The sequence below is a fragment of the Brassica rapa genome, chromosome A03 (genome assembly GCF_000309985.2).
Source record: "Brassica rapa cultivar Chiifu-401-42 chromosome A03, CAAS_Brap_v3.01, whole genome shotgun sequence".
Classification (NCBI taxonomy): domain Eukaryota; kingdom Viridiplantae; phylum Streptophyta; class Magnoliopsida; order Brassicales; family Brassicaceae; genus Brassica; species Brassica rapa.
Genome location: NC_024797.2, coordinates 1,515,137 through 1,538,832, shown reverse-complemented (window position 1 = coordinate 1,538,832; position 23,696 = coordinate 1,515,137). Strand labels below are relative to the sequence as shown.

Here is a 23,696-nt window from a genome sequence, read left to right as displayed (position 1 = left end):
ATTAAGCATTTTAGTTTCTTTAATTCTGCGAGTGTTTCAAAGGTCACACTGTGGGTGACTCCTGTGTTGCACAAGTCGAAAATCAGCACTCTTCCAAATATCATAAAGCTAAAAGCTATGTTGTTTCCAACCAACCTTTCAGCTATGTTTTGGTTCGGTTTATATAAACCAAACTGTTTGATACGATTTTGAATGGATAAGTCACTTAACCGGATTAAACCGAGATGATAACTATGAGCTTGATTAGTGAAAATGGCGCAGACTTTATACTCAACTTGAGCTTGATTAGTTACAGAAACGAGCATAGATCGAAGAAGGAAGCAGAAATGTACAAAAGTCCTCTCTTATCCCTCTCAGCTTGCACCATTAGTCTAAATCTTCCCTTCCTTGTCTCCCAGAGTCAAACACTATCCCTTTACAAGCGTAATCTTCCCTCTCTGTTCGCTGTTTCTGCTAATTCCGACAACATCTCCGGTGAAAATGACGGCGGGATGTCGGAAGCGAATAAAGGGTCGGGAACTACGGCGAGAGGAAGGAGATTACTCAAGGTTAGAGAAGAGAAGAGAAAGCGAGACTACGATCGTCTCCACGATTACCCATCTTGGGCCAAGTACTTATTTCTTCCTCCTTCACTCCAAAGTGTTTGTCTTTTTGCGTATGTGGCGAGAAAGAGTGAACCTTTGGGTGAATTTTGTATGGAAACAGGGTACTGGAGAGTGCTTGTAAAGATGACGAAGAGCTTCGAGCTGTTCTTGGTGATAGCATAGGCAACCCTGACCTCATGAGAAAGAAGGTCTCTCCTTTATACATGTGTCGTGGACTTTTGCTACAACGAGTTTCTTTCTTAATGAAGATTTGGCATACATGTTCAGATGTTCATGTGTTTGTGTACTATTTTGTTCAGGTAGAAGAAAGGGTAAGGAAGAAGGGAAAAGATTTCCAGAAGCAGAAGACTGGCTCTGTGCTCTCTTTCAAAGTTAGCTTCAGAGAGTGAGCAATCTTCTCTTTTTTTCCATTTCTTCACTTTGTTGTCTGTCTTCTGCAATATAACATAAGGCTGCTTTAGAATATTGGACTAAGGTTCTTATATTTATATCTGCAGTTTCAATCCTGTTGACTCCTTCATATGGTTTGAGCTCTATGGTTCGCCTTCAGATCGAGATGTTGATCTTATTGGAAGTGTAAGAAATTTATCTTCTTCTTACTCTGATGACTCAATGCTTCTTTCTTTAGACCATAATGAAACTTGAGTTTGCTAACAGATTATACAGGCATGGTATGTTATGGGGAGATTGGGCGCTTTCAATACATCTAACTTACAGGTCTGTTCATCATCCGCTCTGTTTCTCATATTACTTCTCCTCATGTATCACGCTTCCCTCTTAATGATATAAACCTTATGCTTGCAGCTAGCAAACTCATCTATGGAATATGATCCTCTCTACGACGCAGAGAAGGGCTTCAAAGTGATGCCTTCATCCTTCCATGACATCAGCGACGTTGAGTTTCAGGACAACTGGGGTCGTGTCTGGTAATAAACTTTTTTCAGACACATATCCGTTCTTCTGCAAACCATCTCCTTACAAACTGTGAACTTAGTATGAACTTTACTTGCAGGGTTGATCTTGGTACTTCTGATATCTTCGCCCTTGATGTGCTTCTCAACAGTTTGACGGTTATGAGTTCAGAGTAAGTAACTCAAGAAAGCTTGTTGGGACTTTGTTGATGCCTTCTCTGTTGCAGACAACTTAACCTTTTGGTAATATGAAATTACAGGTACTTGGGCATTCAGCAAGTAGTATTTGGTGGTAAACGAATGGGAGATTGGGAAGAGGGGATGACAAATCCTGATTTTGGATACAAGTACTTCAAGATCTGAATCTTCTGAAAACAGTTTTGTTGTAATATAGGCTTTTCTTTTGTGCTCTAGAAAATATAATTAATGATTAAGCTAGATCAATACACAACAGCCGAAATGGCTTTTCTTTACACACAAAGTTGGCTTGAAACCAAGACAGCATTGCAGAGATTCTGCTTCCGGAATGCAAAGCCACACGTAATATTCGAGCGTTAGTTAAGTCTTCCGTAGACTCTTTTGGTTAGCTTGGTAGAATTAGCTTATGTTTTTGTTATAAACACCACACTGGAACACTGCAACCAAATCCACATTCAAACCGGTAGGGAGCATCATGATGAAACTTCTTGGAATATTAAATTGAGTTCATGGATAGTCTTCGCTACTAATCCTCCTCTTCTACATAGACACAAAGAGATATGCATGTTTATAATAAGACTTGAAGAGAGAAGCAACCATTGGAAGAAAACTCACCTTTCTAAAGAGGGAAGGCAAGCCTTGATTTTCTCGAGTTCAACAAAGCAACGACTGTACCGCTCCATCCTGAATAGCAATAAACATGTTGGAATTGCAAAAGAGAGTAAAATGCTATCGAAAATGACAGAAGATAGAGACAAACCTTTGCTCAGCCTCAATATCTACACCAACAGATGATGGAGCTGACAGCGACGAGTAAATTTGTGACCCATACATTCTCACCAGTTTAAGCAGCAAGTCTAGGCAGACACTCAAATGTCTACAGAGTAAAGACATGAAAAGGCATTTAGAAACAAAAAAAGTACATTGGCCATGTTATTGTTTTCTTCAGAGTGAATTGCTTACCTATCTATGTTACTCCCTAAAAGAGCTGACATAAGGGGAAGAAGAGAGGTACAAGTATCCAGTGTCAATACCTCACTTCTCTCAGTGATTATAACCAGTACATCCGCAACGACCTGTGAATATGATTTAATGAGAGTTATACTCAGTAGTTATATACATGAATTAGATAGGGGACAAACAGAAGTTGCTTACGGCATTATCAGCCATCTTCTCTATTGAACTTATGGAGTTTTTAACATCGTTTCTTTCCCAATATCTTCGGACAACCTGCAAATATGGTAAAATTATTTAGAGAATAAACAATGTTTATGGAAAACGATGATTTGTGCTTAGGACAGAGCCAAAAGCATTAACATAATTTGTGCTTTCCTCATATTACCTGTAACTTAGCCAAACGAGACTGCATAGAGCTGACAAATTGATCGTGCTGCCCCATCACCTCTGCAGCTTTATCTTCTTCACTATCAGAAGTGATTCCTTCATCAACTGGGACATGGTTTCCTCTCTGATTAACCTGTATGAAAGGAAGTAATATGTCATCATTATCTTTACAGGAACACGAACAGGAGCATGACTAGATGAGATGTTGGGGACTAGTAATTACCATATTGGAAGGGCGAATGTTTGGTGTAGTCATATTCCCACCAGAAGAACTCGAAACATGACCACCCTCCGAGTTGAAAACTCTTCCTCTTCTTTCCCTATATTGAGCGAGGGAATGCAGTCTTCCTAGTATGTCAAGGCATAGATAATGAGAATCTACTGATACGTATATGAAAAAGGAAAATAAATAAATAAAAGGATGCCTCCAAATAGTTACCTCCTCTTCGACTTTCAATAGGACTTTGATCTCTATTTCCATTAAAACCATTCGAGTCAGCTGAAAATAAAGAGTTCGTTAGCTTTGAACTAAGAACAGCATCCACAAAACTCAACACTTTTCGTTCGTTATATCAAATGCAATTCATAGGAGCTTAAACATACAGTTCTCGTCGTGATTTCTTGGAGGTGATCTCAGCAAAGATCTTGAATTAAACCTTCCAAATCCTCTGTATCTGTTGTCTTTATTTTTCCTCTCAGCTGTATCCCATGCGCCACTTTCTTCACTAGTAAATGTATTTCCGTCTTGTAAGTTGCTTGGTTCTATAGGCTGAGACTGAGACCTTTCAAGAAGCGAATCAGTTGGAAGATCCGGCTCGTTTCTGATGCTAGACAGCCTTCGAGAATCAGCCGCCTTGGACTGCAACGAATATGGCATAGTTCTTCCAATGATGTCAAGTTCTGCTCTGGATTCAACTGCTTGCTCAATGATTGGGTCCGTTCTGGGGACAATTACAGGGGAAAAATCATCTTTATTGACTGTTCGAAGATTTGCCTTTAAGTTAAAGTTCCTCTTTGAGGCTGCAGCAGTAGAGACAACCGTAGAAACACCAGAAGCAACTTTTGGAGAACTGGTTAATGTGACCCTACGAGGAGAGCCTGATGTACTTCCTGTGGCTTCAGCAAACAGCAGACAAACCAAGAAATGTGATTTCACTTAATAAGCAGCAATGGGATATATAAGAGGAGACAGAAAAAGAACAAAGTAAAACATACATGACGAGGTTAATGACTCTTTAACTGCGTCTGAGCTATGAGTAACTGACAGCCTACCAAGAGGCTTTGATTCCCTTATCAAAGGATCTGAACTTTGAGATACTGATGACCTTCCAGTAGACTTTGTTTCCTTTGGCGAAGGATCCGGGTTCTGAGAAACTGATAATCTTCCAAGAGACTTTGTTTCTTTCGATGAAGGATTCATTTTCTGGGAACCGTTTCTGAGAATGACCTTTGAGCTGTTATCATTCAGAACTGGTTGATCTCTTCCTGAGCCTGATACTCTCTCTGGATGAAAATTTGACTGAGTGGTGCCTCCACTCATAGGCTCAGTACGCTGAGAATGTCATTAAAATTTTTGAGAGGGCTTAGAGATTAAAAAAAAAAAACTATGGAACAGGTCAAACTATAACAAAGTATGCAGGAGAGAGAGATATACCGAGAGGTCTACGACCCACACGCCTACACAATTTTGATTATATGAGCAACCAAGAAGCTTTCCCTCGTGAACGTTCATATCCGATAAATTTGACCATCCAACATCGACTCCATCATGACATCTTATTGGCTCCCATGAGAAAATCTACAATTTGCATGCAAGTCAATAAAGAAAGGACAGCAAACATGCATATTAAAAATGTAATGGAGAGTAAAGTATAAGTGGTTAAATCTTTGATTGAAATGTCCTGAAGAAACTACCTTGAGACTTTCATGCAATCCACAGAGCACACTCTTTCCATCTGGATTAAAGGTCAAGCAACGAACCCCAGTAGTCTAAGAAAAGGAGATTATTAGAAAAGTTGAATGAAAGATTGAATACCAGTAGTAAAGACAAGACATGCTACCTCAGTTCCACCAGAACCAATAAGCTCGAATGTTTCAAGGTCCCAGAATTTTACAGTCTTATCAGCTGAACCTATTACCACAGGCGGTCACAACATGGTGATAAATATTTGTCACTAGAAAATCTGAGAACAGTGTTACAAATTTTCCCTAGAAATGGTGATACAGACCTGTTGCCAGCAGAAACTCATGGGGGTGAAAATCTAAACTCTGAATTTGCCCTTCATGACTCTTGAACTCATGCAACAGTTTTCCAGCTGTCAAATCCCAGACCTGATGAAAGCAACTCATACATCAGATCCAACGTTAAGAGAGAAGGCGAAAGTTGCAGATAATTTGGTTTTCAAGATAGCTTAAATATACAGTAAGCAATACTGTGATTATAAAACAAAGGTATAATACTAAAGATAAGATACATATTAAGAAAGTAAGGCAGCTACAAACCTTGACAACATTGTCTTCTCCTCCAGATACAACCCAACGACCATCTGGGGTGAATCTGAGTACGTTGACACCTCGAGTGTGGCCTTTGTAGGTATGGATGCAGCCCTTCTTCCTTATATCCCATATCTTAAGATTCGTGTCTCGAGAACCAGAAGCAAAAAACTCCCCAAACGGGTGAAAATTCACTGATATGCAATTCGACCTGTGACCAGTGAGAGTCCTGACAACTACTCATAGATGCATCCAAAACAGTGTATTCAGTATTGTATAAGAGCCCGGTGTAGCTAACCAACAGAAACTACTAAAACTTACTCTTTGCCTCCTCGAGATCCCAAAGCTTGATCGTACCACTAGCAGCTCCTGCTGCTACTAATCCTTCTGAAGCATCAAATGTTACTGAATCAACCCCGCTCGTGTGCCCTTGCAAGCTCTGATCACAAACATCCACAAGTAGACACTCAGACAGAAAATCTCCCAAACTGCTTTACTACACTATGTCACATTTTGTCCTAACACAAACTCAGATATCATAATCAACCGAGAGACATTCCTTACTAAAAGCATAAACATCCACAAGCAAACACTTAGCAATCTTACAAACTGCTCTACTACATTATGTCTTAACACACGTCTCATTGTGTCCTAACAGTAACTCATAAAATCATAATCAACCGAGAAGCACTCCACAATAAAAGCAGTGGAGGAAGAAGTGAGAAAGAACTGACCAGAATGGTATTGGGCTTACCAATAGCCCAAAGATTGACCTTGTGATCTTCCCCACCTGTAACTAACTTCCTAGATGACTTCCTCCCAATCTTAAGACAGTTCACAGCAGCAGAATGTGCCACAAACTCCTCTTTATCACACAAAGTCAAGGCTAGAGCAATACTCTCACATGATGAGACACGTGGCAAAAGAAAGGAACTTTAATAGTCTTTTAAGTTCAGTCACGCAGCTAACGATGAAAAATCATAATTTAAATCACAGATAAAAGCTAAGAAGTGCGTACAGATCTCGTGAACCAGCAGCAGATCCAAGCACGGCACTTTAGTTAATCAAATGATTCACAACACAAAGAAGCTTCTAAATTTGAGTAATTAAAGAAACATAAACAAGGATACGGAGCTTGTAAGCGCGCTTGGTGGTCATGGCGGATACGAAACCTTTACAACGACGAACATTCACAAATGCATGAGCTTCGAATCACCTTAAAGATCTCAGCTTTCTCGACGGCTAAATCGAAATCTGGAATTGATTGGAGGAGAATGCAGGTTTGAAGAAGAAGAAGAAGAAGAGTATCGTGCAGTAAACGTCGCTGTTCGCTTTACGAAAAAGATTTAAAATTTTGCTAAATAAAAGGAGTTGTTAGGATGAGTTGTATTTTCAAAGTGTTTATCTTTCTTTCTGATGGCGAAGTGAGAGAGAAGAAGAAGAAGAGAGATGTGTGAATGAGACAACAGAGAGAAAGGAAGCTGCTTTTTTATTTATTTTCTTTTATTCAAATTCCTAATCATTTTAGATTTTCACAAAAAAAAAAATTAAAAATTACAGAATCGATTTACTAGAACTGTTAACCGCCAGAATATCACATACGGTTCATAGTTTTGAATTTACTTTTTAGTAAAATAAATCATAATTGTAATCCAATCTACTAGTTCCAGTTAAATATTTTGGCTTAAATTAGTTATGATATTAAAAAAAAAATTAAAACTTAGTTCCTAAATTTTTGATAAAATTTAGTATTTAGGTTTATTATCATTTACATAGGCCAATCTAAAAACTAAAATTTACTCATTTTGATGCAAATCTATTTAGGTCTCGAGAACCAGAAGCTAAAATTTATTGGACAAATCTAAGTTTGTTTTCTTTTGGTAAAAGGACAAATCTAAGTTATTTGTGACAAACTGACAATAGGCCAATAGTAGTACTTTATCTCTTACTTGAATTCAAAATATACCTTCATAACATAAAACATTATTACAGTATAATAATTTCCTTTTTTGAGATGCCACAGTACACTTATCTTAAAGTTATACTTTGTATCAAAATGAGTATTGTAGTTTTGGGAATATTAATAAGTTAATGTTTGTGTTTGTTTAGATTCGGTTGACATTTAAAAATAAAATAATACTACTACAGTAGTAGTTAATTGCATTTGAAATTCTTGTCGGTGCTTAGTGCAATTATTAGTTGGTGATTGTCGTTTAGAGAAGAAAGCGATGATTGGTTTAGTTTGGTTTCATGATCGGTTTGTGTCCAACCTTAAAACCGAAATAATTGACCGATCGATAACATTAAAAGACAAGAATAAATGAAATTAAATGCAATCGATTAATCTCAGGTATTAAATGTTACAAATGACATTATTATTTGAACCAATCTTTGCGTTTACAAGAAGAGAAAAGGTAAACACATCATTACACATATAAAGCAAAAGGGTCCGATGCAAAGAAATGGACTATGAAAACGATTTAAAATTCGTAAATTTTTTAAGAAAACTTGGAAACAATATATCGAAACGTACTTTCTCAAAAAAAAAAAACATAACGAAACGTAGAAAATAAAGGGGATGGACTTAGCCGATGTAGATGTGAATCTTGAGGGCTAGGAGGAAGACGCAGGCAAGGGAGAAGTAGAGAAGAGAATGGACGATAACGGAGACAGCACTTGTCTGAAAATTACCAAACTCAACGTATCTTTGTCGTCCTGGCAACTGAAACAGAAGTCCTGGCGTGAGCATCACGAAGAGTATCACCGTCACTAGAATCGGACCCCAATCAGACGACATCTTCTTGTTCTTTTTTTTTATCTCTGTTGAACGATGATGAAGATGATGCTTGTGTAAACGTATACGATCGTAGAGAAATGTGAGAGTGGTTATATAGTATAGGAGATAGATTAGAGGAATGTAAGAAGGTGGGTCGGAGAGTTGGTTCATGAAGTCACAGTGGATTCTCTCTTTATTGAAGGTTTTCTTGTGAATCAGGTTTCGACTTTTTGGGGAATAGTGTAATGTTTATAACAATGTACAAAGTATCTAAAATACTTGAAGTTGTTGTATATGTTTTCTTATATTAATTTTGGATTTTTAGAGTATTCGAAGTTTCAGGTTCCATTTGAATATATCGCGGTTGATATTGGACTAGTGGATCACAATATTTTGTTATTCTTCGGATTTGATCTAATGTATAGGTTATAACTTTTGTTTACTATAGATTCTACGATTAAATTTAATTTCTATGACATTCTTTTGTAAACCTTCAAAACCTTTATTTCTCTTATATTAAAGTGGTGGTCATTCTTTTCAACATGCATGCATATCCCGTCCGGCCTTGAGTGAAAGTGATACATCAACAAGATTCAAAACCCTTCAATTAAAATCTATTTACAGGGAAAGAAATATAATTAATTTTAAAACTGGTATAAGATCTCCTGAGAAACATATGAATTATATAATCCATCAAATATAAGATATTAACAATAAATAAAAAGACAGACCCATGTGTATTTCGGTTTTGCTTCCATAAAGGTATTTTATTTTATCTCAGCTATTCCAAGAAACGTGAGATTCCTTTCTTATTAAAAACTTTTCAAAGTTTTTTTTTTAATAATGGACTTTCATTACAACTTTTCAAACTTCTCACACTTTCCTTAATTTCAATAAAAAAATATATCCGTAAAAACAAATTAACATCTTCATCAAAATGTTCTTAATATTTTCATGTTTAGAATAAACCACCAATCATCGAAATTCTGTAAGAAAACAGAAAAAATAATAATATTAGTATAATCCGAAATTATAATTATATAAACTTTTTTCAAAAAGAGTTATATAATGACCATTGATTTCTGTGGACGTTAGATTTATTAAAAAAGAAAGATGTGATCTCTTAGTCTAGAAAATGATGAAAAGAAAGATCCTATGATCTGGTCTAGATAAGAGTGCTAGGGGCAAAATGGGAATAAAGCAGAATATATAGAACACTCTTGAGCTTCTACTACTAAAGCAGTGTCGGCCAAAGATCTTCGCACTCTGTTCTTGTCGTCTATAGAGGAGACTTTGAAGAAATGGCGAGAGGAGAGAAAAGTGAGATGGTGAAGATGTCAGTACTTATGATCGTGATGATGTCATCAATGTTGATGACGACTTCTAGATCAGTCCAAAGAGCCCCTGACGTTGACAGCGAAGATTCTGAGATCGTACGAAGACACTTGCTCGCTAATGGCCTAGGCGTCACTCCTCCCATGGGGTCCGTACAACTCTTATGTCTCTCTCTAGCTCTTTGCTTAGCTTTTATGTTCTTGATGATGTCTGAAAGAAGTTGGTTATAATGATATTGCAGGTGGAATAGCTGGAACCATTTTAGCTGTAACATAAATGAGAAAGTCATCAAAGAAACTGGTTAGTTTTCTTCTATAGATTGTGGAACCATTTGCTATGTAGTGTTCTGGCTTCTGAACAAATCGTATGATTGTAACAGCTGATGCTCTGGTTAGCACTGGCCTCTCTAAGCTCGGTTACAACTATGTTAATATCGGTAAACGGCTCTTGTATTTTAACTCTCAAGTTGTATAAACTCTCAAGGTGATTAATGTTTAAGTTCTTCGTTTGTTTCTCAGATGATTGTTGGGCTGAACTTGCTCGTGACCAAAAGGTACTCTCTCCCTCTTGGTTTCACTCCTTGTTTATTGCACTTTACTAGATTTTGATCTTTGTTCGGTTCCAGGGAAACCTTGTGCCAAAGAAATCAACTTTCCCTTCTGGCATTAAAGCCCTTGCCGATTACGTTCACAGCAAGGGCCTTAAGCTTGGGATTTACTCAGATGCAGGGTACACTATTATAGTTTCATCGGTTTTGAGGAATGAATACACATTGGACTCAAATGATTGTTTGGTTCTTCACAGGTACTTGACATGCAGCAAAACCATGCCGGGCTCTCTAGGCCATGAGGAGCAAGATGCCAAGACATTTGCGGAATGGGTACTTAGATAACAATGACATTCTTTTTCATCTCATGAACTGAACAAGAATGAGACAACAAGTACTAATTAAACAATTATTGGCTATTATTTCAGGGAATAGATTACTTGAAGTATGATAACTGCAACACCGATGGCTCAAGACCAACTGTTAGGTATCCAGTTATGACCAGAGCTCTGATGAAATCTGGACGTCCCATCTTTCACTCCTTGTGCGAATGGTACAAACATGTCCCCTTTCATTGTGTTGATTCCATGTTTCTGTGTAAGAGTTAAGACTTATGAGTTGGTTTTCTTATCAGGGGGGACATGCATCCAGCTCTCTGGGGATCTCCACTAGGCAACAGTTGGAGAACCACTAGTGACATCAATGATAGTTGGCTTAGGTAAAAGAAGAAGAAAAAAAGAAAAAAAGATTGTCACATGTTTACTCAAGAGTCTCTAAATGTTTTTTTTTCTACTTGTACAGTATGCTCGCCAATGCAGACATGAACGAATTCTACGCTGAGCATGCAAGGCCTGGTGGCTGGAACGGTATATATCAGGAAGATAACATGTGTGTGTGAGAAAGTTATGACTAGTGGTGTGTGTGTGTGACTTTGTCGTTGGTTTGCAGATCCTGATATGCTTGAAGTGGGAAATGGAGGGATGACTAAAGATGAGTACATAGTCCATTTCAGCATATGGGCAATCTCCAAGGTAACTAACCATCTTTTGATAAAAAAACACTATCAAGTCTGAAAACAAATGATGTATGTATTTATATTATAGGCTCCTCTTCTACTTGGCTGTGACATAAGAAACATGACTAAAGAAACTATGGAGATTGTGGCAAACAAGGAGGTCATTGCTATTAATCAAGGTACTTGACTACTGTTGTTTAGCCGATTCCTCAAAAGCCATGTCGATTGAGTGTGTATTACAAACTAATAAGTGGTTCTTGTAGATTCACATGGTGTTCAGGCCAAGAAAGCTAGAATGGAAGGTGATATCCAGGTCTGTTCAAGAACCAACGTTTTACTAATTTCATCTATAGACAGATTCTTTCTCATCTAAACGAATCGTTTTGGTGGTAATGAATCAGATTTGGGCAGGGCCATTGTCAGGTTATAGAGTAGCTTTGCTTCTGTTGAACCGTGGACCAACAAGATTATCGATTACTGCTTTTTGGGATGATATTGAGATCCCTCCAAATAGCATAGTTGAAGCTAGAGATCTATGGGAGGTATGCACATACATACTTAACATAAACCAAACACCATAAAAGGATCAAATGTTTTTGTCTTCTGATGAATGTGTTTTTCTTGTTGTGATGTGAGAACAGCACAAGACATTGAAGCAAAAGTTTGTAGGGAACTTGACGGCAACAGTTGATTCACATGCGTGTAAGTTGTATGTTCTCAAACCTGTTGCCTGAGATTAGAGGGTTTACCTTGTAATATCCAATTGTTCTGTAGAAACAGTTATCGGTTCCTTCAATAAAATTGTTCTACATCTGATTCAGTGAATTTCATTTTCAAAAATGAAATATATGTCCGTACAATGATGATCTTTTTGCTTTTTTGGCGTGTGACACAAGTCAAATCACATGTGGTCCTGACATGTCCATAACTTAAGAGACTTTACCTTAAAGTATACTCTTTCTAACTCGTGCGGCGTGATACACATCTTAAAGTTCAAACTTTTAACCTTACCTAGAAACAGGTTGTGAGATGTATTTACAGTAGTTGAAGTCTACAAAAAATATGTAAAGCTTGTATATACTTCACACAATGTTATATAATCTGAATACCATTATAGTACATTATCATTTATGATAGGTTAACTATATAGAAATAAAAGTGCAAAAATTCGATTGTGTCTACTAGATAAGAGTCCAGTGCGATCATGAGGATAAAGACCTAACCACTTATTGAAAGGCGTGAAGTATTCTGTTTCTATGTTTTGGATCTAAATGGCATTATCTGTCTCAGAACTGATTCATAACTAAAAGTAGGTAACAACATATACTACAGTTCTTGAACAGTTGAGAAGATATGTTATCCTCAAACTTTATATTACAGTTCTTAACTATGAATACGTCTTACACTGACAAGAACTTCTTCTTTTCCTCAATCTCTTTACACTTTTTGCGTCACAACCATAAATAATAAATAAAGAAAAATATGTATTCTTGTTATCTGAAAAACCAATAATGAAACTAAAATTAAATTTAAAATGGAAAACGACCCACTTGCTATGGTAGGACAGTCACAGTGTTTGTGTCCTATATATATACACAGATCTCTGGGTATGATTCCACAGTTCCCACTTTAACATCAGACATTCATTACAGAACCCATCTTTGACTTTTCTTGAATCTCTCTTCTCTCTTTGTCACAATCTGTCTAGTTATTACAATCATTGAAGGAAACAAGCAAATAAACTTTGATCAAGCAATGGTTCTTCTTGGTTTCTTCTTACTGATCATAACTTTCACTCTGAGTCTGAGTCTAACTCTTACTCAGGTGGTTGATGGGTTTCAGAGTCGAATGTTGATGAACAATGGACTTGCTCTCACTCCTCAAATGGGGTTTGATCCTCCTCATTTGTTTTAATTTCCTTGACTCACAATTTACCTTCCTCTTATGATTGTACTTTCTTATCAGGTGGAATAGCTGGAATCATTTTCAGTGTAACATCAATGAAAATCTCATCAAACAAACTGGTTATTACTAGTTCTATTATTCAACGAACAAATCTGATACAAAATTGATTAATCAAAATAATAATAAACTGAGTTTCTCTGCAGCTGATGCAATGGTTTCAAGTGGTCTCTCTGCAATAGGTTACAAGTATATCAACATAGGTAAAACATAGATGAAACTTTTGGTGTTTCTTAATCTGTTTTCTTCTTACTATTGTGTACTGTTTACCTCTGTGTGTTACAGATGATTGTTGGGGTGAACTCAAGAGAGATTCTAAGGTTAAAGAAACATTTGTTTTTACTGAGATGTGTGTGACAATCCAAGAACGAAGCTGAGATGTGTGTATGATGTATTTATCAGGGAAACTTGGTTGCAAAAGCGTCGACGTTTCCTTCAGGGATCAAAGCTTTATCAGATTATGTTCATAGTAAAGGGCTTAAGCTTGGGATCTACTCTGATGCTGGGTATACACAAGAGACTTTTGTTATTAAACTCAAATCTTTTCAAGAAATAGTTAATAGTTTCTTTGTTGATCTTCCTTTATTTCTTGATCTATAGGACTCTTACCTGCAGCCAAACCATGCCTGTCTCACTTGGGCATGAAGAACAAGATGCCAAAACATTTGCCTCATGGGTATGTATGTATGTATGTATGCATGTTACATTTGAAACCAATCCTGAAGCTGTGTCTTTTTGTTATGGTGAATTTTGACAGGGCATTGATTACTTGAAGTATGATAACTGCCAAAACACAGGAACAAGTCCAAAAGAAAGATACCCAAAGATGAGCAGAGCTCTGATCAATTCAGGAAGATCCATATTCTTCTCTTTGTGTGAATGGTAAGAACCAAAACACAAGTTATAGATTCTTTTTTTTTTTTCCAGACAACTTTGGTCTGATCTGATGTTGAAACGGAATTGTAAAACGCAGGGGACAAGAGGATCCAGCAACATGGGCAGGAGCTATTGGTAACAGTTGGAGAACAACAGGAGACATCCGAGATAACTGGCAGAGGTTTCTCTTCTTTAATGGCTCTTTCTTGCAATCTTAGTGGAACAAGAACATGAAGATGATTGTGTCTTCTTTTTATTTGGTCATTAGCATGACAATGATAGCAGATCAGAATGACAGATGGGCGTCTTACGCAAGACCAGGATCATGGAACGGTAAGTATTTTTGTTTAACTAATAACAGATGTGAGTGGAGAAAGTAATGTCGGTGAAACTGAAACAGATCCAGACATGCTTGAAGTGGGAAATGGAGGCATGACTAGAGAAGAGTACCGATCTCATTTCAGCATATGGGCACTGGCTAAAGTATGTTGAACATAGTATTAATGTTTTCTTTACTTAAACAACAAATGTTGGACTGTGTTTAGCTCTTGTAGGCTCCTCTGCTGATCGGGTGTGATCTTAGATCGATGGACAAAGTCACTTATGAGTTGCTTAGTAACAAAGAGGTGATTGGTGTTAATCAAGGTAATTAACTAATATCAAACAAGGTTCTTAAAACACTTCAGAAGCAATAGTAGTAAGAGCCTTTAGCTGTTTATGTTCAGACAAACTTGGGATCCAAGGAAAGAAAATCAAGAAAGAAGGTGATCTTGAGGTATTATACTTCTTACGCATGCACATACCAAAGAGGAACAATGTGAACACATAGACATGCACATGCAGGTATGGGCAGGTCCGCTAAGCATGAAACGAGTAGCAGTCATCCTATGGAACAGAGGATCATCAACTGCTAACATTACAGCTCGATGGGAGGACATTGGTCTTGATTCATCAGCTATTGTCAATGCTCGTGACTTGTGGGCGGTAAGTTACGATAAAACAAACCTGTTTGCTTACACTTTACTCACACTTGAAACCTAATCATGAAAACTTTTGATGAATGCAGCATTCAACACACTCAGGTGTTAGAAAACAATTATCTGCCCTAGTGGAGCCTCATGCCTGCAAAATGTATACTCTCACTAGAAGCAAAGCATAAGATGTTTTTCTTCTACCGCTAGAGTCAATCAAGTGAAATTGATACCTAGCAAAATATTTACTGTTGAAGTCAAGAAGAGTGTACCATGCTTAATATGAAATGCAAGCATAAAAAAATAATCAATCCAAATAACTTTTATAGTAAGAAGAATTTGTATTATGGCAAATCTCTCAAAAATATCAGATTTTGGCAAAAAATTCATCTATGTATTCCCTTATAACAAGATACCACAGCCAGGCTTATAGTCCTGGAGGAAATATGAAATCAAAACAGAGATTGTTACCACCACCCACATGGATAACTCAGCCATTCACAAATCGAAATCTTGTGAATAACTGAGTAACTTTTGTATAATTAAAAGCAGGAAGCATAATTAACTTTTGTATCTTGAGGAAATATTTATAAGCTAGCTCACTACATCTAAAGCTAACATACACTTGTTTTCAAGCATATATAATAGTTAACTAGTTCAATACATCTAAAAGCATACATTTGTTTTCAAGCATAAATGGTGATAGTTAACTAGTTCAATACATCTTAAGCTAACATACACTAATAGTAGTACACAGAAAAAGGTGACACCGTGTAAAGCATTTGAATCTTGTGTAGATCACATGGGTGACGAATTGATAGAATCATCATAGAACGGCAGGTTTATAAGTCTATGGTGGGATCCATTTCAAACCATAATTCCTTTTGTGATTTATTTTATTAGTTTTCTGACTTTCAAATAGATTGTCACCTTATCTTAGCAAAGATAATAAAGGTTATGGCGTCAGAAAGTCACCATGCCAACTCAGAAAGCTCCAAAGGCACAACATCCCTTCTCCATATGTCAACGTTATATTGTTTCTTATTTTGTCTTCTACTTTAATATTTTTTCTGAACATTTTTTACATTCATGTTCCAAATTAATTGAAAATGTAACAAAATATCTAAAAATTTAATTAGTAAAGATATATAGGCAACTGAGATTCTGCTGAACGGAAACGTTTTTACATGCATGTGATGTGTAAGAAACTACACACGAGATACGTATTTACATGCATGTCATGTGATGTGTAAGAAACTAGACAATATCAAAGAGAAAGAAAAAAGAAGTATGCCGTCTTGCCAACTTGTAGTAGGTTAAAAAGCATGTCGGAGTCTAACGTGAGGGGCGTGTGATCCTAATCAATTCAAAGCAGCCAAACGCGTTGCTTTCATCCTAATCACCAAATTAAAAAGATTCAAACTGAAAAATCCTTTCATTCTTGCTGAATCGTTGATGACCCATTATGACTCATCTTGTGCTCAAAAAGGTATTTAAAATATTCATTATCTTATCTTTTCATTGCCCTATAAATACCTTACCCCTTCACCAAAACCATTTCATCAAGCAAGCAACATCAACATAAAATATTACACAATCCTCTAAAGATGAACATGAGCAGAGTTGAGCAACAAGTCATTACTTATCCGGTTAGTTACTTACCTGATCCGGCTTCGAGTAACAAAGGAAGATCAGTTCTTAGAAGGAAGAAAACAGATGGTTTCACCAATGGAGATAGGGACCAGAACAAGTTAAGACCAAAGCTAACCGAAACAGTGAAGAGAAAGCTATCTTTGGGAGCTAAGATTCTTCAGGTAGGAGGCTTAGAGAAGATCTATAAGCGGCTCTTCAGAGTCAATGAAGATGAGAAACTCTTCAAAACTTACCAGTGTTACCTCTCCACTACAGCTGGTCCCATCGCAGGCCTTCTCTTCGTTTCTTCCAAGAAAATGGCCTTCTGCAGCGAGAGATCAATAAAGGTGGCTTCCCCTCAAGGAGACATGATCCGAGTTCACTACAAAGTGTCTATCCCTTTGTGCAAGATCAAGAGAGTGAATCAGAGTCAGAACACGAAGAAACCGTCACAGAAGTACATGGAAGTAGTCACGGTCGATGGTTTCGAGTTCTGGTTCATGGGGTTCTTAAGCTACAAGAAAGCTTTCAGTTGCGTTGAGAAAGCTCTTTCTCTGAGCTATGAAGACAGTGAAGAACAATAGTTAAAGCCAGTGTTTCTTAGGAGCTTTGGAGTTTTAGAAATATTTCATTTCTTCTTTACCTGATTGATAAGAAAATAGTCTTACAAGACAAACAATATTGTACAAAATTCAATTGGACTTTAAAAAGAATGATTCATCTGTTTCCAAAAAAATATATGTTTTAAAATTTTTACACATATTAATAAAATATATTAAATTTTAGTTATAAATACACTATTTTGTGTTTAGTATTTTTTAATAACTTTTAGCCAATAAAAATTTAATACACAATAATTTGGTTGAAGTTTATAATTAACTAGATCTTGACTAGTCTTTTCTTCTGTACTAAAATATTTTAATTATATAACAAAATTTATCAATAAATTAAATATAATTTAAATGCTACGAATGAAAAATTCATCTTTTAGAAACAAATCTTTTTTAAAAACGTGAACCAGTATTTATTTTCTGTAAGAATTTCAATGGAGACACAAACAGTTAAAACGAATTGATAGGAACTAATCAAAGATTGAATCAACCAAACTCAACACTCAAGAGTTTCAACTCTTGAGACCAATCGGAGTTACAGAGTCCTAGCTCCTCTGTTTCTATATGGATATATGATGTATCAACAACTACACTACAGGGAACTGAAGGCTCATTATCACCAGCTAGAATCAAACATGCCTTGTAAACTCCCTCCCCAGGGGGTAAGTTAAGTATTGATGATCTCGGTACTGAGATCCTTCTTTCACTCTGCATATCTCCGGTGTTGTTGACTTGCAAGATAAGCCGATGTGCCCTGCCGAGGAGCTCTGATACATAACTCATATCTCCCGCTGCAAGAGCTTGGCGTACACGTGTAGAAGAGACTTGCCCTCTGTCTTTTGAGTCCCCTGAGTCTCTCTTTTCTGAGTCTTGCTTCTTGTCCATCACGGAAGTTATGATGTAGGCTCCTATACCATACTCCTCGCACAATCTCACTAGCTCAGAGGCATCACCAGAAGCTTTATATCCAAACCTGTAATTTTCACCTGCTACAACTCCGCAGACTCTGAGCTCTTTTGATAGCTTCTCCACAAATTCTCGTGGGGTAAGGTGCCGCACGCTGGCAAATTCAATCTCGTACTCTACAGGTGCTTTGTTTCCACAGTATGAGTCCCAAGAGGTGAGCACACGTTTTCGATCACATTTGGCCACTATAGGAGCCCTGCTTGTACATATATATATTTGTCAGTAGTCACCACAGGATAGAGCACAAACTGATTTTAAAAAAACTTCGGCCAAGGGGGACATTACCTAGGCTCCCAACCGAATACCTCAGCCATTCCAACAAAAGATAATAGATAAGGAGTTCCGATTCTAGAAGCTTGAATGGCAAGCTCTCGATGGCCAACATGCAGGGCATCAAACTTCCCTAGAGCAACAATACCTCCTGCAACATAAAATGTCAAAAACGATAACATCTAATAAGGGCATTGCAGAACCATCAGACAACTTCTAAACATCACCAAATGCTAACATCTAGTAAGTTACATTGTCTAATCTAGTTTCTAGTGTCGCACTGCAAATTAAAGCTAATTATTGCATAATCCACCATTTAAAAACTAGAAAGGTGTGAACTTTTAATAGGAAGCAAGAAAGAAGAAACGAAGATACCTGAAACAGGACTTGAACCATCAGCTGGAAGCTGAAGATCATCTTCTCGCTGGCTTTGGAGGAAGAAAACAAAACAGATAATGAGAAAAAGACGCCAACTTGTACATCAATTAGAGAGCAGTAACATAACTCCTAAAAACTTGTCCAATCAAGAAACATAATAGCTCAACAGACAATACACGCAAGAACCTAAACTGGGAAACTCATGTCATGTCGTCAAGATGCAAACTTTAGATGTCAAAATCCTCTGAAAAGGACCAACATGACATTTAAATTTTCAAATCGAGGAGTACAAAAACAACCTGAAGCAGTTGTGAAGGATAGGCGTTTCGCCGGAAGTCCTGTAGTGAAACCCAGATGAAGAAATCATCCGGTGGCGCAATTTATTGCTGAGCTGACCTCTCCCTATAGCTTGAGAAGGCCTGAGGAAGAAAGAAGAGAGCTGCACGATCTTAGCCCCACAAAAACCTAATCCGATAGATGTACGATGATGATGGTAATCGGACAAATGCTGCAAGGCACGTGAGCCTCCGCTCAACATGGTCCCTCCTCGAGATTAACGATCGGCCAAAGCTCTCGCTCGCTCTCTCGGAGACTCTTCGCCGGAGCTTTACCTACCACTGTGGTTAAGGTTTTGTGACCAAAAGTAAGAATAACCCTCTAGCTCAGACAGAGTGTTTCGATACCACCCCAAAACATAAACCTCTAGGTCAGGCAGAGTGTTTCCAAGACCACCCTAAAACATAACCCTCTGGCTCAGCAAGAGAGTTTGGGTAACACTCAGAGAGCTAACAAACACCAATAGAACTATGTCAAACCACAATTTAAATCAGAAATGAACCAATTTGAAACTAAAAACTAAAAAAAAAAAATCAATGAAGGCAAAAGAAATAAAATATGAGTTGAATAACCAGATACTAACCAGTGACAAATACATTTATGTTAAAAAACATGAGTAACATCTCTTTTAATGATTTTCTATGCAAATAGTATCCAACCAAATCTATAAATGTTAATAACCGATTCAAATTGTTTTTTCAGTTTACAAAAGGAACACCAGAGTGAACCCTCTGCGCATACTCCACATACTCTCTCCCAAAAAACTGCTTCAAGTAATGCTCCTCATAAGGTATCCTATCGGCAAAGAACTTCCACACCACAACCGCAAACGCAACCGCCGAAACAGGGTTACACAGCATCACCTGCGTCCCCACAGACCATACAAGAAACCCGGAGTAGCTCGGATGCCTCACGATTCTATACACTCCTCGCGTCACAAGCCTGTGATGCTCCTCGTGGCGAATCTTTATGAGGTGCGTGAAGGATCTTCCCGCCGTGATGATCGCGGTTTTTCGAAGGACTTCGCCGAGGAGAATCATTACAAGACCGAAGTTGCTGATCCACCAGTGCTGTTTCAGGGAAGGAAAGAGAGTGATCTCGGTTAGGTACTCGAGGATGGATACTAGCATTGCGAAAGCGTAGTGTTTGGTGATTAGGAGTGAGCTTAGAGTGACTCTCGATGGTCCGTGGATGGCTCTGGCGAGAATGTATTCCGATGTGTGGAAGAAGATTATCGCTAGGAACATTTGTGTTAACTGTCTGGATCCAGTGTCAGTAAAGATCTCTGTCATTGATTCTTTACAAGGTTTAGCTCAGACCTGAAAAAAAAAACACGAGTTACAGACCAGACAAGATGTTATTGAGGTCGATTATAACACAAAGGAAGGAATAAGCCAAAGATGGGAAGCATTGAAGTATCCAAACTCTCTCACTTGACTAAAAGATATATCTTTAAAACCAAAATCTCAAGAACATTAAAGCTCAATCAATTTAACTGTGACAAAGGCCTCAAGAATGTTCTCCTTCACACTAGACTATAATCTTCTTAATCCATTAAAAAGGAATCATGATATGTTTCCAAGATAATATTTTTACATGAAAAACGAAGATCTAGTACAAGGATTAATGATTAGATGTATATAACTGAAAATAACAAGGAGGATCTGAGACATACCCACTTGAAATTGACGGAGAATGCGAGAAATGTCCCGACGCTGGGAGTGAGAATCGGGTGGACTCTGAAGGAGAGAGCAAAGTTTGCAGTTGAAACCCTTTATTCTTTGCTTGGGGGTAATAATCAAGGGCTTACCTTTCTAAACACAGAGAGATCCCTTCTGTTAGATAGAGCTTCCGGTCAAAATCACGTTGAGGGAAGGAACTCTTTTTTTCTTTTTTTTTTTTTGGGCAACAGGGACACTCTAAAATGTAAAGAACCATGCTTTTTTAGAACTACCGGTTCGCGAGCGGTTTGATCATATTTCACCGGTTTAACTAGGATTTATTTTTATTTTTTTTTTAACATCTAACTAGGATTTAATTTTAATCTAAATCGTGGTTTCACATAACCAACCGATCGGTTTGTTCCGGTCTAAATTAGCAATGGTAGTTAGATGTCAATTAGATTAAACATTTCCCAACAAACTTTGGGAGAGACAAAACTAAGAGCATCTTTATCCCACAAACCCCAAATGGGTTTCTTATTTTTTTTCTTTTTTTTGTCTGATTAGAAAAAAAAAGTAAATCTATCGCGAGCCGCCACGTGTCAGTGGGGCCCGTGAACAGTAAAAAACCCATGAACAAACGTTTCTTATCCTGCGACTTTTGCAACTCGTTTCTTTCCTTTTGTGGTGGTCCACGCTCTACTTTTTGGGTAAAAACCCTCTTAAAACTATGCGATAATGTTGTTCTAAGGCTATAACTGGATGTTAATAAAAGGAATAAGTGTAATTACATGAATGATAATTAGTGGAATTCAATGGAATGAAATTAGTATTTCATTTGTTCTAGAACTATTTTTACGTTGAATGGTTTTTTAAAAGAATGTTAATATTTTTTTTGGAATAGAAATGAATAATATGGAATGAGAAGGAATAATCATTCCTTTTTTCATTCTAACTGATGAATATTTTATGAAATGAAAAGGAATTAAGCATTCAGGAAGTTTATATTCCAAAAAATGCATTCCAGTTACACCCTAAGTACATAGCCAGAAAACTTTCCCAAAAGAAGATTTTGGCTCCTAATCCTTCTTGGTTGTCTTAAGCCTGAGTTCCTGTTTCACTGTCATTGATTTTGGAATTTTCTTTTTCCCTTGTAGATAACTTGTTTACGCATTTTGACTTCTCCAAGCTCTTATAGAGATTAGTAAGCTTGGTGACTATATTTTCCTCTTCATTTTTTTTTTTTTTGGTAAAAACCTCTTCATTTTTTACTAGTGAAACTGTTGTACCAAAGCATTCATAGTCCAAGGCGTCCAGCATTTTTTTCATCCGGTCGAACATGTCACGAGAAACCACTTGTAAGTTTATAGAAACTAGTTTTGCCAAAAAGAGAGCAAGCACAAAGTTTACTACCTCACATCAAATAATCAATAATTACCAAAAAAAAATCAATAAGACAAGGACCACTTCACAAGAACTTGACATACACCTTTTTGTTTTCTTATCTTCAATTCTAACATTCATACAAGTCACGAGAAACATTCAGAATTACAATCCTTTGTCCCGGTTGTGAGGAGAGATCAATATTCAATAGTTCCTGTGGGCTCAACTTCACTGGCGAGAACCATAAAAGAAATCATGCACATAATGTACAATGAGCTTTGTCCATTATGGCGTTTTTAGTAACAACAATCAATCAATCGACCTCACTGCCTCTCCTTAACAAATTCTTAAACAAAATATTCTTAAACCCTGAAACCCTAAGCAATGCAATAATCTAAAAATTTACTAAAACCTGAGCAACAAAAACACACAAATTAAGTACTCGTTAAACCATTTTAGAATACATAAAACACAGATAAGTTTTCTATACATACTCAAGTATCCCTAATCCAAAGAACACAAAATACAAGACCTTTTTTTAACGTGGGTTATCCTCTTCCCTCCGACCCGACCCGGTATTCCCACCCGACAAAGAAGCCAGAAGATTGAGATGATGACCCGGGAGATAGTTCCCGACTCTAGCAGCTGAAGCCTCACCCATTGCAGCTGCAGCTGAAGCTTGTTGTTGCTGCTGTTGTCGGACGAATAGAGTAGCTGCTTGCTGCTGCTGTGTAAACAACATCTCCGGTGGAGCTCCGGCGGCAAAACTCCATACTTGTCCGAAGTCCGGCCTCGCCGGAACCGCCCAAAACCCACCACCACTCATCAAAGAAGCCCCCATTGTGGGTCCAACGGTTAACCCTCCTCCTCCGGCGCCAGCTTCTCCCTCCCCCGCTCTCACGCCTCGTTTCCCGAGTGTAAACGAGGAAGAAGTGGAAAGAGAAGCGGTGGAGAAACTCGCCGGAGTTGTGCCTGTTCCTGTGGCGGCTATTATAGAAGGTTCAGCTTGGCGTAGGAGCCACTCTATGGTCTGGCCGTCTGATTTGTGACCTAGCTCTCTAGTCAGCTGGAAAACTCGAGCCGCGCATATTATCGGCATACGAATCCGTCTCCCTCTCCCGTCGACTTTGGTGTGTCGATCCTTGGCCGGTGGCTTCTTCACGGCGTTAAGAGTTCCTTTGTTAACTGCTGACAGATGCTCCACTATGACGCCGTTAGGCACTGATCCGTCGTTGCTCGTCATGGGGGTGTTGGAAGAGAGAATTTGAGAGGTAAATGATTTTAAAGAGTAGCTTAGCAAGAAGCTGGTGGAGACAGGAAGTAGGGCACATGGCTGTTGGTGGGTCCCCCACACAGCTCACTTATGCGAGGGACGCGTTTATGCTCACGCGCTGACTCTGGTGTTGACTGTAGCGTAGGGACCACG

General features: G+C 37.8%; 9 protein-coding genes across 11 annotated transcripts; 4 read left to right on the top strand and 5 right to left on the bottom strand.

The window, feature by feature from the left end:
• Nucleotides 1-218: 218 nt before the first annotated feature.
• Nucleotides 219-1,993, top strand: LOC103855782. Its single transcript, XM_009132816.2, has 8 exons — nt 219-610; nt 706-793; nt 905-990; nt 1,103-1,181; nt 1,263-1,322; nt 1,410-1,531; nt 1,618-1,689; nt 1,777-1,993. The coding sequence occupies exons 1-8, from the start codon at nt 225-227 to the stop codon at nt 1,877-1,879; spliced, it is 996 nt and encodes a 331-aa protein (XP_009131064.2). The 5' UTR covers nt 219-224; the 3' UTR covers nt 1,880-1,993.
• Nucleotides 1,880-7,188, bottom strand: LOC103855783 (katanin p80 WD40 repeat-containing subunit B1 homolog). 2 transcript variants are annotated; one of them, XM_009132817.3, is made up of 18 exons: nt 6,682-7,188; nt 6,286-6,416; nt 5,873-5,990; nt 5,561-5,787; nt 5,287-5,389; nt 5,119-5,189; nt 4,973-5,047; nt 4,713-4,856; nt 4,274-4,610; nt 3,662-4,174; nt 3,498-3,557; nt 3,282-3,406; nt 3,057-3,191; nt 2,870-2,944; nt 2,678-2,790; nt 2,475-2,591; nt 2,330-2,398; nt 1,880-2,254 (listed from the first exon to the last, which is right to left on the bottom strand). In XM_009132817.3, exons 1-18 carry the CDS (start codon nt 6,707-6,709, stop codon nt 2,188-2,190), a joined length of 2,508 nt encoding a protein of 835 aa, XP_009131065.1. In that variant the 5' UTR covers nt 6,710-7,188; the 3' UTR covers nt 1,880-2,187. The 2 variants fall into 2 exon arrangements, with proteins under 2 accessions (XP_009131065.1, XP_033142525.1); XM_033286634.1 differs by having other exon boundaries at nt 3,498-3,561; nt 3,663-4,174.
• Nucleotides 7,189-7,872: 684 nt separating this feature from the next.
• LOC103855781 lies at nt 7,873-9,213 on the bottom strand. Its single transcript, XM_009132815.3, has one exon. It carries the CDS (start codon nt 8,496-8,498, stop codon nt 8,136-8,138), a length of 363 nt encoding a protein of 120 aa, XP_009131063.2. The 5' UTR covers nt 8,499-9,213; the 3' UTR covers nt 7,873-8,135.
• A 223-nt stretch (nt 9,214-9,436) lies between these two features.
• Nucleotides 9,437-12,073, top strand: LOC103855780 (alpha-galactosidase 1). The gene is made up of 14 exons (XM_009132814.3): nt 9,437-9,810; nt 9,904-9,962; nt 10,042-10,098; nt 10,181-10,215; nt 10,288-10,391; nt 10,467-10,542; nt 10,638-10,762; nt 10,844-10,927; nt 11,011-11,075; nt 11,158-11,240; nt 11,313-11,403; nt 11,488-11,537; nt 11,626-11,766; nt 11,866-12,073. Exons 1-14 carry the CDS (start codon nt 9,629-9,631, stop codon nt 11,956-11,958), a joined length of 1,245 nt encoding a protein of 414 aa, XP_009131062.1. The 5' UTR covers nt 9,437-9,628; the 3' UTR covers nt 11,959-12,073.
• A 747-nt stretch (nt 12,074-12,820) lies between these two features.
• On the top strand, nt 12,821-15,446 carry LOC103855779 (alpha-galactosidase 2). The gene is made up of 14 exons (XM_009132812.3): nt 12,821-13,113; nt 13,190-13,248; nt 13,333-13,389; nt 13,472-13,506; nt 13,589-13,692; nt 13,787-13,862; nt 13,944-14,068; nt 14,160-14,243; nt 14,331-14,395; nt 14,463-14,545; nt 14,617-14,707; nt 14,788-14,837; nt 14,906-15,046; nt 15,129-15,446. Exons 1-14 carry the CDS (start codon nt 12,980-12,982, stop codon nt 15,219-15,221), a joined length of 1,197 nt encoding a protein of 398 aa, XP_009131060.1. The 5' UTR covers nt 12,821-12,979; the 3' UTR covers nt 15,222-15,446.
• An 858-nt stretch (nt 15,447-16,304) lies between these two features.
• On the top strand, nt 16,305-17,460 carry LOC103855778 (GEM-like protein 4). Its single transcript, XM_009132811.3, has one exon. The coding sequence runs from the start codon at nt 16,641-16,643 to the stop codon at nt 17,247-17,249; it is 609 nt and encodes a 202-aa protein (XP_009131059.1). The 5' UTR covers nt 16,305-16,640; the 3' UTR covers nt 17,250-17,460.
• Nucleotides 17,461-17,665: 205 nt separating this feature from the next.
• LOC103855777 (FAD synthetase 2, chloroplastic) lies at nt 17,666-19,665 on the bottom strand. The gene is made up of 4 exons (XM_009132810.3): nt 19,190-19,665; nt 18,888-18,940; nt 18,528-18,663; nt 17,666-18,438 (listed from the first exon to the last, which is right to left on the bottom strand). Exons 1-4 carry the CDS (start codon nt 19,426-19,428, stop codon nt 17,763-17,765), a joined length of 1,104 nt encoding a protein of 367 aa, XP_009131058.1. The 5' UTR covers nt 19,429-19,665; the 3' UTR covers nt 17,666-17,762.
• Nucleotides 19,666-19,774: 109 nt separating this feature from the next.
• Nucleotides 19,775-22,237, bottom strand: LOC103855776 (protein-S-isoprenylcysteine O-methyltransferase B). 2 transcript variants are annotated; one of them, XM_009132808.3, is made up of 2 exons: nt 20,902-22,237; nt 19,775-20,545 (listed from the first exon to the last, which is right to left on the bottom strand). In XM_009132808.3, the coding sequence occupies exon 2, from the start codon at nt 20,516-20,518 to the stop codon at nt 19,925-19,927; it is 594 nt and encodes a 197-aa protein (XP_009131056.2). In that variant the 5' UTR covers nt 20,519-20,545; nt 20,902-22,237; the 3' UTR covers nt 19,775-19,924. The 2 variants fall into 2 exon arrangements, with proteins under 2 accessions (XP_009131056.2, XP_009131057.2); XM_009132809.3 differs by having other exon boundaries at nt 19,786-20,545; nt 20,906-22,237.
• Nucleotides 22,238-22,581: 344 nt separating this feature from the next.
• Nucleotides 22,582-23,566, bottom strand: LOC103855775 (transcription factor TCP21). Its single transcript, XM_009132807.3, has one exon. It carries the CDS (start codon nt 23,511-23,513, stop codon nt 22,809-22,811), a length of 705 nt encoding a protein of 234 aa, XP_009131055.1. The 5' UTR covers nt 23,514-23,566; the 3' UTR covers nt 22,582-22,808.
• Nucleotides 23,567-23,696: the final 130 nt, after the last annotated feature.